Source organism: Erythranthe guttata, chromosome 5, assembly GCF_056151865.1.
Source record: "Erythranthe guttata isolate IM_541 chromosome 5, IM_541, whole genome shotgun sequence".
In the NCBI taxonomy this organism is placed as follows: Eukaryota; Viridiplantae; Streptophyta; class Magnoliopsida; order Lamiales; family Phrymaceae; genus Erythranthe; species Erythranthe guttata.
In genome coordinates, this window is record NC_142537.1 from 14468927 (window position 1) to 14490129 (window position 21203).

General features: G+C 35.0%; 2 protein-coding genes across 4 annotated transcripts; one reads left to right on the forward strand and one right to left on the reverse strand.

Moving 5' to 3' along the window:
• Positions 1 to 2430: 2430 nt before the first annotated feature.
• On the forward strand, positions 2431 to 4791 carry LOC105964498 (importin subunit beta-1). 3 transcript variants are annotated; one of them, XM_088817736.1, is made up of 3 exons: positions 2431 to 2572; positions 2884 to 4329; positions 4448 to 4791. In XM_088817736.1, exons 2-3 carry the CDS (start codon positions 2909 to 2911, stop codon positions 4650 to 4652), a joined length of 1626 nt encoding a protein of 541 aa, XP_088673862.1. In that variant the 5' UTR covers positions 2431 to 2572; positions 2884 to 2908; the 3' UTR covers positions 4653 to 4791. The 3 variants fall into 3 exon arrangements, with proteins under 3 accessions (XP_088673862.1, XP_088673861.1, XP_088673860.1); XM_088817735.1 differs by having other exon boundaries at positions 2431 to 2547; positions 2902 to 4329; XM_088817734.1 differs by having other exon boundaries at positions 2449 to 2547.
• A 13622-nt stretch (positions 4792 to 18413) lies between these two features.
• On the reverse strand, positions 18414 to 20777 carry LOC105964508 (F-box/kelch-repeat protein At3g23880). Its single transcript, XM_012989016.2, has 2 exons — positions 19669 to 20777; positions 18414 to 18672 (listed from the first exon to the last, which is right to left on the reverse strand). The coding sequence occupies exons 1-2, from the start codon at positions 20775 to 20777 to the stop codon at positions 18414 to 18416; spliced, it is 1368 nt and encodes a 455-aa protein (XP_012844470.2).
• Between the last annotated feature and the right edge of the window lie 426 nt (positions 20778 to 21203).

Below are 21203 nucleotides of genomic sequence, written 5' to 3' on the forward strand. Positions count from 1 at the left end.
TATGCATTAACAAATAAATTACGGCCACCATCGATATGAGGCAAGGTTAAATTACGGGGAAAAAAAACCTTTTGTTTGGGTAATTACAATCACCCCTAAATTATAAATATTCTTACATGTTCATCATTGCGTTGTCAAATTTAGTGGAATCTTCTAAATTATGTGGAATATTCTCCAATTCATACCCGTTTTATCCCATTCGAGCTCCACATTTTGAAACAAGATGATCTTAAGATGTATCTCTTGGCTTGTAAATATCAGATGGTGGTACATCATAAACTGCATTTACACAAAACAAGTACAAGTTAGAGAATATTACACGCAATCTAGAAGATTATGTTGAATTTGACATCGTAAGGGTGGATTTGTAAAAGATTCATAGTTAAGAGGGTGGTTGTAATTACTCAAACATGAGGGATTTTTCGTAATTTGACCTTAGCTCAGGATTGGCCGTAATATACCCTTTATTATTGGGTAAATTCCACTTCCCCCCTGACTTTGGCTCGATATCCCTTTACTCCCTTCTACTCTCGATTCGATTTACCCCAAGTACTTGAAAAATTGTCTTAATGTGGCCATCGCCGTTAGTTTTCAGACATTTGACATTAACATTGTTTAATCTAAGTCTGAAAATTACAAAAAAACCACCCTCCCAATTTAACTAATTATTAAAAAAAAAAATTGTGTCCGACGTCATGGACTATGTTTTCTCGTTGTCTTGAATTTTCTATTATTTTATTTTTTGTTTTTTTTATATTTTTTTAATAATTATTTATTCTGGGAGAGGTGACGTTTTTGTAATTTCAGAGTTTAGATCAGACGGTGTTAAGGTCAAATGTTTGACAACTCTTTTTTTTTGGCTAAAAATATTTTTATTCCATTAAATACTATTGAAAGTCAAGGGGGTCTCGTTAAAAACCTTGTGGGCCTACACAAGGAAAAAAGTACCCCTATAAACGGAAAGGAATAAAAACGGGATGGAGAAAGTCCTATACTATCTATTACAAAAATGCCCGAAAAAAAGGGCTAAAGAGAAAAAAGTAAAGACTACACTACTGGGGTGAAAGTGTAAATACACTGAAAAGCTGCTCCAAAACAGTTTCCTCTTGGCACCAGTTCTAATAATTGCATCAAAGTCCCAGGATGGTGGCAATTATGCAAGATCCAAAAATAGGAATTCCAGAAAGTCCAAACCTTACAGTAGTGCATCTTCATCTTGGATGGAAGATATGAACCCCCAACTTGTCTCCCAGATAAGGTGCCTTGACCTCAAAAGGTAATGAAGACCCGGAAAAATATTCTTGTGTTGATTTGTGAGTATACGCCCAGTTGGCAAGACGATCAGCCACTGTATTCTTCTGACGAACAACATGCTGAAAACTATGCGACGAAGCCACCTCTGCATACACCGACGAAGAACGAACTCAAGCTCCCATGCAACACTCTGAGTTCGGATAGCCGTAATCGCCAGAAAAGAATCACTTTCCACCGTAACATTAGAAATACCGAGGATCTTACATAGTCTAAGCCCATAAGCTACCGCCAAAATTTCGGCAAAATTAATCGTACCAGCCCCCCGAAAGGATGAAAAAGTTGCAATCACTTTCCCAGCCGAGTCCCGAACAATCCCTCAGCCAATACACACATCATCCTTTACTGAGCCATCAGTGTTGAGTTTACGTTCCCCTACATTTGGGAAATCCCACTTGTACCAAGAGCCTCTCTTCGTCAAGGCCTGCACCATACGGATTCCGACAGCTTGAAGCTGAAGCCTCTGAATTTTCGTAGATGGCTGCTTAGGCATGTGAAGAAGAACAAGGTTTTGAATGTGGTAATAAACCCTTCGAATAATATCACCTTTGCTCATCGCCCCGCCATCGTACACCACTTTGCAGCGAGCCACCCAAATGTCTCATAAGACATGGCACACAATGGAACTCCGAACCGTCGTGTACAAGGACTTGCAATTCAGTTTAGGATCCCAAACCGTGAGAGCGTGCTTATCAGAGGCGAACGTATGGGAAAATTTAAGGGTTAATAGCATTTCGCCACCTGGACTTTGCCCGTTTTTGCACTTTGCCACCTCAACTAAAAAAAGTTGCAAGCGCCCACCCAAACTCAGTTTTTTGACGCACATAACCACCTAAGGGGAATATTCCGGCGAATATTCTCATTTTTCAACACACGCGCGATACACATGCGAAAGTACAAGGGTTTTTTCCTCTTTTCACCTGAAAATATCATAAGGGGTTGAAATTGAAAGTACAGGGACTCAATTGAACTTAATTTGAAACTTTCACAAATTTGAAATTAATTGAAGCTTTGTGGGAGTTGGAATTTACACTTAATTATTTACACACAATATTAAAACACAAACCCATTTGATAGAGATACAGATACTACTCGATTTAAACGTAATCCAAAAAAAAACATTAACCGTAATCCAAAACCCTAATTGCGACAGAGATTCTCAGAGAGAGAGAGAGAGAGAGAGAGAAAAGGGTGAAGCGGAATAACCAGGAAATCGAAGCTGTTTTCACTTTTCAGGTTGCTCTTTGATTCAAGAAATTTTGTATCTATCTATTATTTTGCATGTCAGTTGATTTGTTCAAGCGTTTCGACTTGATTTTAACATGGCTTATAGGTTTAGGCTATCGATTTGATTTTCGAAATTTAATTTATTTATTTATTTCATTACTGTTTCTTGTGATTAAGAAGATAGTTTAATGACAATTCTTTAAAATTCGTTTCTGTACATTACCATTATTTATTAATTTTTAATCCCGTTCGTGAAATTCCGTGATTAATGTGTTGGAAAATCAAGATTTGTTTGTTCTAGATTCTTCGTATATTTGTTTCTAACTTTATTGTGCTGCGTAACAGGGTTAATTTCCTGTGTAGAGAGAAAATGGAATTAGAGATTACCATGCAGCTATTGTGTGCTCAATCGCCGGATGCGCAAGTTCGAACCTATGCAATGACTCTCTTCCCTCATCTTGTCGATCTAAACCCACCCGTAATGTTGCTGTCGTTATCCGTTGAGCTCTCGAACGACACCAAATCTACCGAGTCTCGTAAAATCGCCGGCGTTCTCCTCAAGGAATTACTGGATTTTGAATGGGATGCAATCGACGTTTCTACGAAATCCCGTATAAAAAGCTCTGTTCTGCACACCCTTGGATCTTGTATTAGCGAGGCTAGTGATATAGCTTCTCAGGTAGTTGCTAAGATAGCCACTATCGAGATTCCACGAAAAGAATGGCCGGAACTTGTTGGATCGTTAATTACCAATATGACCCTGGCAGATACACCGGTGTCTCTGAAGGAAGCTACTTTGAATACAATTGTTCGTCTATGCCAGGAGATATTTGAGCCGAACTCGTCGCTGCTCACACCTTACGTTTCGGATCTATTGAATGGTTTGATTTTCATGGCTGAACGAACGGATGGTGTTGACTATTATGAACTGAGATCTTTCGCGTACGAAACGTTGAACGCGGTTGTTAAGTGTTGTAACCTTTCGGAGACGTCTCGTATTATTGCCAAGCTCCTCCCGGATTTCGTATCTAAGTTGGAACAAACTTTATTTCTTCGAGTTGTATCTCACGACGACAGGGTAATTCTAGAAGAGTTACGAACCTCTCTGTTCGGTGTGCTTCTGGCTGTAATTCAAAAACTAAGCGAGGCTATCGAAACTAGTCCCGTGATTCTGCAGGTAGCCAACCGAATCGTGTTGGTTTTCTTGAATTTGTTTGGTAGCGGCAGTCGTGCTGCCGATCAAGAAGCTATGCTGGCAATCGGTGCACTAGCCTATGCAACGGGGCTAGGGTTCGAAAAGTACATGCAAGGGCTGATAAAGTGTATAGAGACGGGCTTGCAGAATATTCACGAGCACGAGGTTTGTGCCATCACAGTCGGAGTTGTGGGCGACATCTGTCGCGCGTTGGACGACAAGTTCTTGCCGTATTGTGATGTCATCATGCCTCATCTCATCAGGGATATATCCAAGGCTAAACTGCACCGGTCGATTATACCTCTCGTATTCTCCTGCTTTGGAGACATTGCGTTAGCGATTGGCGAACACTTTGATAAGTACGTTCCTTTGGCTTTGCGGATTATGCAAAGTGCTTTCCGAGTGTGTGCTGAGATGGACAACATCACTGACAAGGAGGTGGTAGCCTATTGCAATAATCTAAAGCGCAGTATTTTCGAAGCGTATTCAGGTATTCTTCAGGGGTTTAAGAACAGTTCCAAGAAGGATCGAGTAATGTTACCCTATGCCCCTCATCTCGTTTGGTTTATAGAATCGGTTGCCAAAGACAATCAGAGGTGTGTGTAGGAACAAACCCAAATTCTTGCGTCGTCTTTTTTTTTTTTTTTTTTTTTTGATGTATGTAATTTATTTCCGAGATTTAGTCATGTGTATAATACTATGTTTTTTTTCCAGGGATAAGGGTGTAACAAAGGCATCGGTGGAAGTTTTGGGCGACCTGGCGGATGCGCTCGGTTCGAACATAGAAATGTTGTTGAAAGATTGTAAGTTTTGTACAGAGTTAATCGATGAATGCCTTCAGTCGGACGATGAAGATCTGAAACGAGCTGCTACGTGGACAAAGGGGATGATTGGTCGTGCGTTTTCTGTCCGTGTCTAAAGCGCGTGTTTTAAACCTTAGTTGTGGTAATGTGGTAAATAATTAGGTGATATGATCATATGGGTGCTCGAGTCTTGTGTAATATTCTGATGAACAAACTGAAACGATGAAATTGCATTCTTTTCATTCTTTAGTCGAAGTATTTCGTTGGCCCATCGTGAAATTGCATTTTTTGATTCTTTAGTCGAAGTATTTCGTTGGCCCATCGCTTTAGTTCCTTTCACTGAACTATCTATTTGCTTTATATCTAGGGGCTATATGACAAACACCCCTCGTTGGATTTTGACTTCTTGATAGATCTAAATTTTAATTCGATTTTTTGACATAAACCCAAATGACACAAACTACCAAAATGCCCTAACTAATCCTATTAAATGCAGATTACCTCCATTTAGGGTCTTTTTGGATTTCTTTATTTTTTACATTTATTTTAATTTTAATTGATTTTTTTTATTTTAAATTAGTTTTTTCTTATTTATATTTTTCATTTTAATTTTTTAAAAAGGTTTTACTTTATTTTCAGTTTTTTTTTTTATTTCATTTTTTTCAAATCGTGTTTTTGATTTTTTTTTTTGATTTGTTTTTGGAAAAAAATGTTTTATTTAATTTTTTGTTTTTTATTTTGATTAAAAAACTAATTTTTTTTTTCTGTTTTATTAAATAATATTTTTGTTTTATTTTTTCACCAGGTTATCGAATTGAAATCGCTACATATTTATCGAAATCCACTATAAATTTATCGAAATCAACTATAAAATTAACATAATGTAAATAAAATTAACATAAATGAAATTAAATGTAATTAACTATAAAACTTCCGCAATCAACATCATCTAATGTGGATTTTATCGAAGACAAAATCCACTCAAATTATTGAAATCCACTAAAAACTTACCGAGATCAATTAGAAATTAAAAAAATCAACTACTATATATTAAGCTCATCAAAAACCACTATAAAATATAGCACTAAAATATTAACGTAATCCACTACGAAGTTAACCTAATCCACTACAAAAAAATTCCTCTTTTTAAAGACAAAATCCACTAAAAACTTACCGAAAATCAACTACAAAGTAACGAAATCCACTAAATTAACGAAACTCACTACTATTAAACTCATCAAAAACCACTATAAAATATAGAAAACCACTAAAATATTAACGTAATCTACTACGAAAGTAACCTAAGAAACGAAAAATCCCCTTTTTAAAGACAATCCACTCTAATTATAACGAAAAGCACTAAAAACCTACCGAAATCAACTAGAAATTAACGAAAATCCACTAATATTAAGAAAATCATTCAATTTGTTTTATACTACTGTCCTAAAATTCTAATAGAATGCCTAGTCGCTAACTAATTTTAAAAAAAAACAAATTAACGTTTTTTTTAATCCAAAATTGAAAATTACTCACAATGAGATGATGCACACACACAATAGCACACATAAAAAGTGAATATTATGCAATCTATTCTTGGATAAATTTCGCACATATCCTAGGAAATTCACATCTTATGACCCAATCATCACATACAAGAAACGATCTGCCAATTCAAACAGAATTCATAAACACGGATCGACCATTCAAGCACAAGTTAACAAAGAGGGAAATTACGATGATGGCCGCCGATCCAGCCTCCATTTTTTTTGTCGAAGAAGACATCGCCTGCGTCACGTGTATGAACGGAAAAATATTACCGAGAAACACCCTAAAAATAGAAAATCCAATAATTCGATTATCGTTTTCCCCAAATCATTTAAAAGAACAGAAAACAACACACAGTTTCACCAATGCAGAGAGAGGGCTAATACTTTGATCAATGGGCCCTCTCAGATAATAAAAAAAGAAAACCTAAATTCGAAAAAAAAAATTGAATTCATGGGAATTTTTTTGTTGCTCGCCAATTAATTTGGTTTACTATGGTTCACAAAGTTTATGTATTTGATGCGCCGAACAAATGCCTTGGTGGGGGATTTTGATGATATTGTGGGAGGACTGTTCGCTTTCTTATTCGCACAGAGGCCTCGTGCGGTGGCGCTGCGGCGGGAAGCGGAAGCAGAGATGGTTGTTGGAGTTGCACTGAGTATGGTGGGTAGGAGTGAGACGCCAGAAAAGGGCGGTGCGGCGACGACGTGGGAGGAAAAAGAAGAAGTACATATTACGTATATTTATTTTCAACCCTAAGATACCTTATAATAAGCTAAGGGTATAATGGTGATACTTTATTAATTTTTATTAATAAAAGATGTTTTGAATTTACCGTAAAAATACAAAATAAATTTGAGCTGATCATTGTAATTGCACTTGTGTGGTGAGGGGGTTTTGTCAAATTTTACCTTATATCTATACTCTAATGGGTAAAGGTTCAATTGGTTGTCAAAATAAGATTAGTTAAGATAAACTTAAATAATCAAGTTAAACTCGATTATATTATTGGACCATGGAAGTTCTAATGAAAAAAGCTCCCTAAAATATCACCGGAATGTCAAGAAAACAGTGGGATGGGCGAGACGGAACCATGGAACGGTCGCGACGCGGTCGAAACAGTAAAAAAGAATTTGAGAAAAAAAACCAATTTGATTAATTTGAGTGAAAAAAATAAGGAAAGAAAAAACATAAAAGAAAAAAAAAAGGAAATAGTAAGATGGTGGTGGCCATGTCGGAGGATGGAGATTCCCCTTGAATAACGGATGTTTGACATCACTCTTCAATTATAGCTTACACAATCCTAGCTTGGTACTCTACATGATATATATTAATATTGCTTGTATTTTCATAATGTTCTTTGTAATATTTATTTTTGAAATATATTGTAGTTTTTTAGCAATTTAATTAAAATGTGTCCATTCCGGCCGAGACGCATAAACTGGATAAGGGTATAATGAAGCTCATTAGTTGAAAAATATATTGATATAAGAGAGATAAATTAGTTAAAAAAAGTGTGTTGGAAAGAGTTAATAAGGGTATAAACTGGAGATTAAGTTATTAATGAAGTATTGAAAATTTAAAGTGAGAGATATGGAACAAAAAAATTCTAAAAAGTGACAGATATTATTATTGAACGGAGGGAATATTGATTGATTATATGAATCTTGGATGCATTAATATGTAAAAAGAATATAAATTATTTGAAAATCTGTTATAACTTTCACTTGTACTATAATTTATTTTATACTGTAATTGAATTAATGTATTCAATTTATTTTATGAAAAATAGTTGGAGTCATAATTAATGGAATAAAATTAAGGGGATTTGGTGCAGTGTCTCTTATAACAAATATTCCAATTTAAGGGGAAAAAAAAAACAATTGTCTTATTTCTTCACAAATAATAAAAACGCACAAACACATGTTTATTGTGTGTGTTCAAACTTCAAACAGTACTACTGAGTGAGCATTCCTTTTTCCTGGTAGACTGATCCCAACAAAAGTCATGTGGGCCAAAATACGAGGGTCCAATATTTATGCTCCTATTAATAAAATACTTAATTAGAGTCCTAATTAAAGAGAAATTAGATTATTGGTCCAATTAGAAGTCTTCTATTAATTAATTATAAATAACCCCTCAAACCCAGGAGAAAGATTGCCTTAAAAAATTCCAACTTTGGAATACCGAAAAATTTGCCTTGAAAAATAAAGTTCGAAAGACTTTTACAGAACAAAACCCTAGCCACCACATATATAACTCATCCGCTCTGCACAGTAAACGAAACAAAAAAGAAAAAAAAAAAAAAAACATGGCGACGAAATCTGTGAAGAAATCATCATCATCATCAAATATTCCGCCGGAGATAATCGAAATTATACTGTTGAAATTATCATCAGTTAAATCTCTTCGTCGATTCAAATCAGTTTCAAAGTCATGGAATATTTTAATCTCCGATCCTTTATTCATTCAAAATCATCTCCAATCCTCGAACAACTCTCCGAATAATAATCTCTTCATAAGTGCGTACATACATAATAATGAACATCCGGGGTTTCCTTTGGTTGAATTCGAAGAAGGTGGAAAAGTCCGCGCCGGAGAAGTATTCGTGGAGAATATTCCCAATGGCTACAACAATATATTATGCGAATGTAACGGCGTGCTACTCTTGACCAACCTCTACCTCCCCGACGAGTGCAAGTACGATAGATACGCGCTGTGGAATCCATCAAGTCGTCGCGAGATGTTCCTCATAAACCAATGCGACTTGAACGAAGGTTATATAGTGGATTACGGGATTTGTTACGACCAAATAACGAGCGATTTCAAGGTTATCTTTATTTTCCTAACGAAATATGCAATTTATTCGTGTAACAACAATTCCTGGACGAAGAAGCCTGGTAGAAAATACCATAACATGGGCAGTAAGGGTTCGGGTATATTCTTCGATGGAGCCACCTACTGGATTTTGGGCGACAACGACAACACGAATCGGTCAGGTAGACAATTAGTGTATTTCGATCCAAGAACCGACGAGCTCAAGGTGTTGCAAAGGCCCGAAAAAGTGAATAATCACGACAAGTATCTTCTAGTTAACATGGGTTGTTTGAGCGGACGCCTATGTTTGTACTGTTACAATAGAGTAACGAAAAGTGTTCAAGTGTGGATAAAGGAAAAGGGCATCGATTCAGGGGAGAATAGTACTAATTGCTGGAAGGAGTTTATAACCGTTGAGAATTTTAACCCTCCGTATTTTTGGTCTAGACCAATATTTTTCATGGAAAATAAGGTTGTCCTTCAAATAAGGAATAACACATTTGCATTCTATAGCCCTAATGAGAAGACGGTCGAAGAGATTTTAGAGATTGATGTATCTTGCCGTAGAGTCATTCCGTATCGGAATAGTCTCTATTTCCCGGCGACGATTAAAGCTTAGCATTGGCAGTCCAGGTTAATATTTGCTTGAGTTTTTTCTTAGATAAGTATTTATGCATTTAGGTAATTTGATATTAAATGTTAGATGGATGCAGACACTGTGTTTTTTTTTTTTTTTTTGTTACTTGGAGTTGATTGACATTTTCAATAATCTGATTAGTTAGTGAATGCCATGATTTTCTTGAATATTCGTATTAGGATTTTTCATTTTATGCTCTCTATTGGTTGAATGATGCAAATGATGCTATTTTCGTCTCCTCTTAACCAATTTAAATATAACTTTTTTTTCGTGGTGCCAAATTATCACATCCTCACCGAATAATCTACCAAGCGTAGGGGTGAAAGTCGGAACATAATTTCCATTTTCCGCCGATTTTGATCCGAATGTTTTATTATTTATTTTGGAGCACATTTATTTATTTATTTATTATTATTATTTTTTTTTATCATTCCGATTTCCGAAACTTCCTATTTCCAATTTTTCGGGATATTTTTTTGATTGGAATTCGAAGGATATGTAGAATTTTCAATCCGATTTTAATTTTGGGATAAAATTACTAATCTTTGATTTATTATTCAACTACATTTATATAAAATTACTAAAGATAGCCTAACACGGCAAAAAGGAGGTTAGCTTAAATGATCAGCTTACTCAACACCAAAAGGAACCGGGCGACTCCATACGACGGAGTGATAACCTTTGAGAATTCGTGGAAATATATATATATATATATATATATATATATATATATATATATATATATATATATATATATATATATATATACTGTGGATGGCACCGCGTGGCGCAATGCGCGGTGCTATTTGCCCGTAGAGGATGAAGATAACTTGAAAGAAGAACAAAGAGCAACCTGTCTGTATTATATTCATTTTTTTAACTTTTTAACAAACATGTTCTATCTAATGTTCTATCTAGCAAACAGGAAAAACTGAAACAAAGAAACCTGTAAGCAAAATGAGACAAGATTGTAATTTTAAAGAATCAAAATCGATTTGAAAAACTAAAACAAGTAAGAAAAAAGTTCAAATATAGGAGTCAAAAATCAAACATATAAAACAGCTGAGGTGAAAGATAAGTACTCTCGGAGCCGTGCATTGGCGATGGGATTGCACATTTGCACTCCTCTCTCTAAATAAGCAACGACCGAACAATTTTAGCTTTTCGTTATTTTTTTCCTGATTTCAGACGGTACTGGATATGTGCTGCATCCCGACAGTTCACCGGAAACGTGAACAACACCAACGCCCAGCAAATGAATTTCGGCAAGGTGAACCAATTGTAGGCGAGAAACCAGCCATGAATAAATGATATTTCGTCGATTTATACCGAAAGCTTAAATTCTTCGAATGCTGAATTTTGATAAACATTTGTTCATTGTTACAATTTTGATTATCGGGGTACACAGAGAGAGATGAAAACTAAAAAAAAAAAAAAGCAGAATTTGCAGCTACGTCAAGAAATATTACATTAAGAAGAATTGAACGAGATGGGAAAGAAACAAAACCTAAAAAATATTAAAACCACCACCAAACTTACATTGTCTGAACCCAACCACTACCATGAATAATATTCTGGTTTCTATGGGGAGATCTGTTCCTGTGTTTTTTCTTTTTTCTTTTTTTTCTTTTTTTCTTTTCTATTTTCATTTTTTTCTTTTTTTGTGGGTTTGTTTGCAGGTAAGTTCAAATCGTATTCTTACTTTCTTACTGGAGTAGTGGTTTTCGATATTTATATAGTTGTGTATACACAGTGGTTTTCATGTTTATATAGTTTTTTGTACATAGTGGTTTTCATGTTTATATAGTTATTTATACATAGTGGTTTTTATATTTATATAGTTGTGTATACATGGTGGTTTTCATGTTTATATAGATGTTTTTATACATAGTGGTTTTCATATTTATATAGTTATTTATACAAAGTGATTTCATATTTATATAGTTGTGCATACATAGTGATTTTCATGTTTATATAGAATGGTTTTTATTTAAAAAAACTTGAAAAAATAAAATAAAAAAATAGAAATTAAGAAAAAAGAAAAACCATGAATATATAGAATGGTTTAAATATATAGAATGGTTTTTAGGTGGTGTTTGCAAATGCTTTTTGAAAGTGATTATGCGGTTTTTTTTACTCATAATCTGTTTTTAGGTGTTTGCAAAATCAACTTTTGCTTTTGCTTCTCTTATAATAATCTGTTTTAAGCTATTTTTTTAAACGCACCCCTAACCCTGTTTTTTTCAATTTTAGTTCATTTTCCGAAATATTTGCAAATACCCCCAACTTTTAGAAATAAACACTTAAAACTAACTTAAATCACAATCACTAACTTCTGCTTTTAAATAATCATTTGCAAACACCACCTTATTTAAAAAAATAAATAAAAAAAAACCATTTAAAAAAAATCGAAATTAAGAAAAAAGAAAAACCATGAAAAATTGAAAATGAAAATAAAACCATTTTTTTAAAATTAAAATAAAAAACATGAAAAATATATATAAGAAAAAAAATAATTTAAAATAAAAAACCGAAAAAAAATAATTACAAAATTTTCTTTTAAGTCAAATAAAGAAAACCATTAAACAAAATAAAAAAGAAAAGGAAAAAAACCAAATTGGCGTGATGAGGGGAATAATTTTTAGAGAAGATTTGGGTGTAAATTAAGGGTATAATGTTATTTGAAATTCAATAATTATACTAATTAATAATTAGTGGGGGCATATATGGTTTTTCAGGCCTATTGGATTTATCTCAAATATCATTTATAAATAAAGGATTTATCAAGAATTAAAATCCCCACGAAGGGTGTTTGGCATATAGCCCCATATATATATATATGTGTGTGTGTGTGTGTGTGTGTTTATTAGTTTTTTTTCTTTTTTTTTTCTAATTCGGGATTAAAATATTCCGATCCGGATTGAACCAATTCGCGAATCCCGATCCCGTATTTATTCATAATCTTGATCCCGAATTCCCGAAGTTTTAGTCCCAAATAGTAAAATCCCGATCGGGACGGGACGATATTTGCTATGTTTTTTATGACAGGGTGAAAAAGCGCAATTGCAATCTTCACAAGGGTAGTAAATGCAAAAAGTGCAGTTGCGATCTTCACATGTAAGAGGGAAATGATACAAGAGACATGATCATGCTTTAAAAAAAACTATATAATATAAGAAAAATTAGTAAGACCCCCTCATTTGAAAAAAAATATTTGAGATAGAACCCCTTCAAAAAAATAATTTGAGAAAACTCTTTTGTCTTAGATATATCATTAGTTGATTAAGGTTAAAGCGACTATGTTCAATAGTCGGCTAAGGTAAAGTTGACTATGTTCAGTAGTCGATTAAAGTTAATTGTTATATTTTTTAATTCATTTTTTTGATTTTTGTTTGTCGATTCCCTATTTTGTCACATGTAGTGGAATTGGGACATAGTGATGGTGTGTTTTATTTTGTTATTGCCAATCCATCATCTCATTTGAATAAATCAATATATTTATTGATTTGTAAGAAGTAGTTGATTTTCGTTTTTTTTTTAGTTATTTTTGTTATTTTTTTCGCTTGATTATTGTTTGAATTATTTTCTTGAATCGTGTTGGATTTCATTGACGGCATTATGGTTGTTTTTTGTTTTTTTTTTATTAGTCAATTTCGTTATTCAACCATGATTTTAGCAGTCAGATCGTTAATCGACTATGCCTTAGCTGATAGTCGATTAATAGACAAGACAGAGAAAAAAAAAGGTACAAAAACTGTTTTTTTTTTTAAAGTGTGGAAAAAGTTAAAAAAATAAGGGGTAATATGCCCCACACCCCTCAAACCAAACTTAAATAGAAATAAGTGACAAACTCAAATAGAATATTTTAACTACATCCCTATTTCAAAATAAAAATTGATACACATTCTTTGATTTTAAAATAACCCAAAAATACCCTTACAATACCTAATAAAAGTCACGTCTATTTTTTTCGGATTTATTTCTCTCTCTCTTCCCCTCTCTCTCACGCCGCTCAACACGTTCTCTCCCTCTCACTTTCTGGTTTCTCTCTCTCTCTCTCTCTCTCTCTCTCTCTCTCTCTCTCTCTCTCTCTCTCTCTCTCTCTCTCTCTCTCTCTCTCTCTCTCTCTCTCTCTCTCTCTCTCTCTCTCTCTCTCCCTCTCTCGCTCCCTCCTCCCTCCCTCCCTCCCTCCCTCCCTCCCTCCCTCTCTCCCTCTCTCTCTCTCTCTCTCTCTCTCTCTCTCTCTCTCTCTCTCTCTCTCTCTCTCTCTCTCTCTCTCTCTCTCTCTCTCTCTCTCTCTCTCTCTCTCTCTCTCTCTCTCTCTCTCTCTCTCTCTCTCTCTCTCTCTCTCTCTCTCTCTCTCTCTCTCTCTCTCTCTCTCTCTCTCTCTCTCTCTCACTGGAAAGAGTTTATGACGGTTGGAAATTTCCGGGTTCCGTATTTGTGGATTACACCAATATGTTTTGTGGGAAATAAGGTTGTAATTCAAGTAGAGCGTAAGAAATTTGTCTACTATAGCCCTACTGAGAAGACGTTTGAAGAGTTTGCAGAGATTGACGTAAACTGCAATGGATTCATTCCATATCGGAATAGTCTCTATTTCCCAACTGGTGTCAAGACGACGACAATTAAAGCTCAGCAGTCTAGGTTTATGTTACCTGAGCATAAGTATTTATGCATGTAGACCATATATTATGTCTGGTTCTTTTTTTTTTTGGTCTTTTTTTTTTTGTGTGTGTGCGTTACTAGGAGTCGATCTTACATAGGTATCGAACCTCAACGCAGTCGAGTTCTCCATTTTAATTATATTTGATATTTTCATCTTGTTTCTGTTTCACATATTATTTATGCCTAGTTTTTATAAAATGTTTTTATTAAATAAACATTTTTCTGGTGATCCTATAAAATTTGTGCATGTACAAAACTTATAACAAATAATTGTCTGGTCTTTGTTTCATTCGTGGTTACCACCGTTTGAAATATTGACCGGGAATATCACTCGATGCCCAGACTTGTCGTGTGCCAACTAACAAAAGACTAGGCTATGCATAATATATATTTTTGTTTCCTTCACTTCAATAAATTTGTGCTTGTGGGTAATAAATTTTTACATGCTCTCCAGAGGAATATTTTAATTTTACTCAGTGTCTTTAAGATTCGTGCTATTGCCCGTCTGGCCCTCCATTTCTCTCTTAATATTCACCGGTTGGTAAGCACTACGGACGAAAAAAAAAAGTATAGTTACGAGTGTAATGCAAAATACGTTGGTCCTCTTGCATTAAACTACCTAATGGGATCATCAGAATTCGGATAAAATATCTAGCTTTTAGCAGTTTACCCAAAAGGCGATCATAATATTCCATTAACCTCCATACATTTTTTGCTAGTAGTGCTTGCCCCGGCTCATTTCACACCAAATTTTTACCATATTGTCGGAGCTCATTGATGAAAAAACCCGTAAGTTTGAAACAACTCATGGGATAGGGATGAAAATCGAATAAGAAGCAAAGTATAGGGACGGCAACTTAGTTCAAAGCGTGGACCTGTTAGGTTCTTTATTGAAGAAATCATAATGGTTTTATTTTTTATTTTTTATTCTTATCATTGGTTTTTTTTTTTTTTTTTTGGCGACGGATATATAAAAGCCCATTTTTTTATTAATTAAAACCCACATAAAGGAGTTTATTAGTTCAAACCCGTAAATTAATTTAATATTATTACATCAAGACCGAACATGACGAATATACCCTTATCAATAAATAATGCCCAAATACAAACAAACTCTATTTTTAATTTGTTCAAGACTTAAAAAAAAAAGTAAAAAAAAAAAATTAGAAAAAACTCACAATTGCCGTCACCAGACCGCCGAAACACCGACCAACGAGACTTCCACCGCGCCAGCGACGACCAGCGACCCACCCACCGTACCACCTGTCCACCTCCACCGCACCATCACCACCACCCCACAACACCAACAAGTCCTTTTTACTAAACTTTTGTTTGTCTATTCAAAAACATTAATCAAGCATTTATTCTTATAAATATGCGTGGATGAACATTAATCTATGCTTACTTCTTGTTGGGTTGCAATGTTTTAGCCGATTTTGCAAACAAAATTGAGATTGAAATTGATTTTTTTTTGTGTTTTCGTTGGTTTTCCAAATCGGTTTATCCAAACTGATTTTGTTCACGAAAATCAGCGTCACCGTGCCGATATTTGTTAACCAAATCGGCGACACAACGCCGACTTTACTAGTAAAAATCGGTGTTGTAACGGCGATTGTTTTTTTTTTTTTTTTTATGATTTATGGTTTTTATTTGGTTTTGAATTTTATTGAGGGTAAATTAGTATTTTTATGTTGGAGGTCTTGAACTAATAAAAAAATGGGCTTGCATATGTCCAACTTTTTTTTTTATGAGTGAAGTTATTAGTTAACTATCTACTACTACAAGATCTTCAAATGAGGGTAAAAAAAATTCAAAATATAACATTATTTCATTCTTTAACTCTAAATTAATCTAGAAAGCTTGAGAAAATTTGCCTATAATGTACACTGCAATCGAAAGAAGATATTTCTTCCAAAGTAGGGCACTATGGGGAAGAAAAATGAATGCAAAACTAAATTGGTTGGACGAACTCATAAATGCCCCGATGAAGAACTCTTGTACTTTGGCTTACTTTACCCACTTCTACTCTCGATTGTAACGATTTGTCCCATGTACTTAAAAAATTGTCTCAATGTGGTCATCGCTGTTAGTTGTCAGACATTTAACATTAACACCATTTGATATAAGCTCTGAAATTACAAAAACGTCACATCTCCCAATTTAAATAATTATTAAAAAAATAAAAAATAAATAGAAAAACAAAAAAATAAAATAATAAAAAAATCAAGACTACGAGAAAACATAGTCCACGACGTCAGCCACAATTTATTATTATTTTTACTTTTTTATAATTTTCAGACTTAGACCAAACAGTGTTAAGGTCAAAGGTCTGAAAACTAACGGCGATGACCACATTGAGACAATTTGAGAAAGAGTAATGTGATATGGAAACAAAGTACAAGGTGAGAAAGCAAAATTTTCCATATAATGTCAGACCAAGAAAAAACATATAGCAATCCTTGGAAAATAAACGGGTTTTTTGCAAGAACCACCCTTATGTAAACTCTAATTGCTGAAAAATCCCTTGTGTTAAAAAAATTAGCACGGACCCCCCTATGAAAGTTAGTCAAAGCCAATAAGGTCCCTAACGGGTTATGGTGTTCTTCACGCGCGGATTGTGCGGCTGGGGGTGCGTGTTCTGACCTGAAAAGACCTAAATACCCTTAAAATCAAAAAAATTAAAATTACAGATTACCCCAAAATTTTCATTACCCAAAATGAAAGTTTCAGAATTTTCAATTCAGTCCTTGGCAATTTCAAAACGCCCTCTCCCCCAAATTATCTCATTACTGTTTAAACTTTCCACCATTTTCACGCACAACCCACACAAAATGCTACCCTGATGGCGCCCCTTAGCCGGAAATTGACCAAACGATACGTTTTTCTGCACGTTTTGCCGACAGATTTTTTTTCCCGACTGAATTTCTTCTTAGACAGATCACTCCATTCCTTCATGTTTTTTTCCAGCAAAAAACCAACCAACATTCTAAGCTTGAAGCTCTTTTCTACATCAAACCAAATCAAGGGAAGGGCCGGAAATTTGAAAGCTGAGCTTTAAGCTTTTTCCTGAAATTTCCGAACGAAAATTCCAACTGAAATTTTCAGAATTTTGCTCAGAAAACCTTTTTTTTTTCTTTCCTTGCAGCACAACATCCCGATACACTCTTTTCTTCTTACGATATTCTGCTCCAAATGGGTTGACCTCGGTGAAGATGGTGGCACACAAAAGATAATTGATTGGGAAGAGAAGGTCAGGGTGGGGTACAATACTGAATGGGAAAATCTCGAACGGCACCGTTGGAGTTTGATTGCTCCGGCGAGGGCACCATTTTGTTTTCCGACGATTGAGTCGGCGTTTTACCGATCACGAACTTGCGAAATACATTTGGGGCGATGGAAGCACTGGTTGGAAGAAGAATAAGGTATTTAATTAATGAATTTAAATTCATTTATGTAAATTGAAAACAAATTGGTGTTTTGGGTATATTTGTGTTTTATGTATTAGGGGTATTACAGTCATTTAAGCTAAGTCAACAGTCAAATGGCGAATAATGGGCGATTTGCACTACTAAATAGAATATAAGGGGGTCGTTGCTAATTTTTAATACATAGAGGGGTTTTTGACAATTAGAAATAACACAGGGGGTTTGGTGCTATTAACTCAAAATAAACAGCTGAATTTTTTTCAGGCATAAAATATATGATGTCTTAAATGCGAGTTCTCTCTGTTTTCTGTGTCCTAATATTTCATTTATTTCAGCAATTGCAAATGGCATCTCTTTAGAAACATGCATTGTCCATGTTGATTTACCACACAGCCAAATCTTATCTGATCAATCCCAGGATTACTTACATAGATGGTACAATTCTTTCTTGGCGTCAACTTAAGCTTACGAAACCAATCAAACACCACGAATGGTCTATTCCTACCGCAATGTATTCTCTGGTTTCGCAGCCAAATTAATACCCGACGAATCAAAAGCAATGGAAAAAAAGGCAGGATTCATGTCTGCAAGGCCACAAGAAATATTTCCATTACAGACAACACACTCACCTGATTTTGGAACAATTCCAACTACGGCAGAGGCGTCATTATCGGCATTTCTGGATCGGCAACGGGACTCCCCTCGATTCCAATGGCCACGGGACCCACACGGCCAGCACCGCCACCGGCAATTTTGTTGGAGGCCCCCCTGGCCCACATAGCCGCCTACAAAGTCTGCTCCTCCTCCAGCTCCTCGGAAAGCGACATACTGCCAGCAATGGACATCGCCATCGAGGATGGCGTGAACGTGCTCTCAATCTCGCTCGTCGGGCCATCGAGGCTGTTCCACAACGACAACATCGCCGTCGGCGCGTTCGCCGTGACGGAGTGCGGCATCTTGTTGAGCATCTCCGCGGGAACAGAGGGCCCGCCAGTGCGACGCTGTCGAACGAGGCTCAGTGGATTCTCACTGTCGGAGCCAGCACTACGGATAGGAAACTCCCTCAGAACTCCCTCATTACTTCTTTTAATAAAGAGAGGCCCAAAATATTTCTCTCTCAATTTGAGAAAAGCCCACATCCATTAATTTCCAGCTATTATCTTATCAAGTTTTGTCCCCGCCCGCCACATCATCACCGCGTCATGCGCTGGTCATCAACGATTATTTTAACTACGGTAAATCGACAATGAAGCATAGTCGATTAGAGAAATTCTTTAATTTTTTTTAAGTTTTTTTCTTAACTTTTTTTTTTAATTTCTTTTTTCTATATAAGGTATTTTAATCGACTATGAAATCAAAACTGCAAAAAAATACAAAATCAACTATATTTTATAAAAACAAAGAATATAAGAACATTATAATTGATTTATACAATTGTAATCAATAAACAAAAATCCAAAAATTCTACTACTGGGGTAAAGTGCAATGGTTCAAGGGGGACTTTCTCTTTTTTATGTTTGTATGTTTAGTGCTAAAACATAATTTTTCGAGGGGCTGAAGTGCTATTTGCCCTAATTTTTATTATCTTAAATTTTGAACGCCCTTAACTCAAATCCTGGATCCCCCGATCATTGTTTGTGAGGCGTATGCACACATAAGGCAAGACAAGGTGGACGAACAAACACATTATAAGTTGTATTTTAGTTGGTTAAAGTAGAGGAGACGGAAAAAAACAGCATATATAATTATATATGCATTATTCAACATTGGAGAAACCCCATAGACACCATAAAATTGCTGTTTTTTTAATTCCTTAAGAATCCTCTTACAAGAAAACCAGAGTGACTAGCTTAGCACATTTTCAAGAAAATCCCATTCACTAATATATTATTGAAAAATGCCAATCAACCAAACACATAAACAATGTCTGGTTCTGACATATAATTCTCTCAAAAAAAAAAAAAAAAATTAAATCTGACATATAAAATCTTGCCTAAATGAATAAATACTATTCAAGAAAAAGCTCACGTAAATATCAACCTGGACTGCTGAGCTTTAATTTTCTTCGTTCCCACGCCAGTTGGGAAATAGAGACTATTCCGATATGGAACCAATTTACGGCGATCCCCGTAAATATGTACAAACTCTTTTTTAACACTCTTATCAGTACTAGTGTTATAGTAGACAAATATGTTTTCCTCTTTTTGAATCACAACTTTATTTTCGACCAAACATATTGGTCTAGACAACTTATACGGAGCCTCAAAATTGTGAAAGGTTATAAACTCCTTCCATTTATCGATTCCCTTTTCCTTCATCCAGATTTGAGCAATTCTCTCTTCTTTGTTGTAAAAGTACAAACATAGCCTTCCCCTCAAAGAAGCGATGTTCATTAACTGAAATTTGTCATCATCACTTTGTCGTTGTTCGGGCTTTTGCAACCTCTTGATCTCGTCGGTTCTTGGATCGAAATACACTAAGTGTATACTAATCATGTTGTCTCTCAAAATCCAGTAGGTAGCTCCATCTACGAATATACCTAAACCTGAACCTGCAGTACCACCAATAGTATGGTAACTTGTTCCTAAATTCTTCTTCGTCCAAGAATTGTTGTTACACGAATAAATAGCATATTTCGTTGGGAAAATAAAGACAACTTTGAAATCGCTTGTTATTTGGTCATAACAAATCCCATAATCCACTATATAATCTTCCTTAAACTCATATTTGTATATGAGAAACATCTCACAACGAATTGATGGATTCCACAGACCGTATTTGACGTCAAAGAGGTTGCTCAAGAGTAGAACGCCGTTACATTCGCATAATATAGAGTTGTAGCCATTGGGAATATTCTCCTCGGATATTTTTCCGGCGTCCGATTTTCTAACTTCGAAATCAACCATAGGAAACCCTCTACTATCCGAACCACATGTATACGAACTTATGAAGAAATTATTATCCGGAGAGTTATTCGAGGACTCGAGATGATTTTGAATGAATAAAGGATCGGAGATTATAGTATTCCATGACTTTGAAACTGTTTTGAATCGAAGAAGAGATTTAACAGATGATAATTTTGATAGTATAATTTCGATAATCTCTGGCGGAATATTTGATGGTATTGTTTTCTCTGATTCTGTAGCCATGTCTCTTTTTTTTTTTTCTGTTTAATTTTTTGTTTCTTTCTACGGAGCTTTTCGTTATATATATATGGCCCGGCCCGACATGCAATTGTCAATTCAAAAGTTCATAAAAAAAGGAGATTGAATTATAAACGGACTCTCCGTTAACAAGAGATAGGAGTCCTATTAATTGAATGACAACTGTACAAAAGAATTAAGAATTGCACTATCATTCCTCGTTACTTTTCAAACCATTTTTTAAAATATAAATACATGTCCTATTCGTATTTTACTTTTCTCATCTTTTTGTTAATTAAAATTGGACAAATTGCAAATAGACCCATAATAAGGGATTTAAATGTACATTGATCCACAAAAGAAAAAGTCTTTCTAATAAACACATCCCCATGTCTTTAATTTAAAATACCCTCCATAATATAATTTTTATCA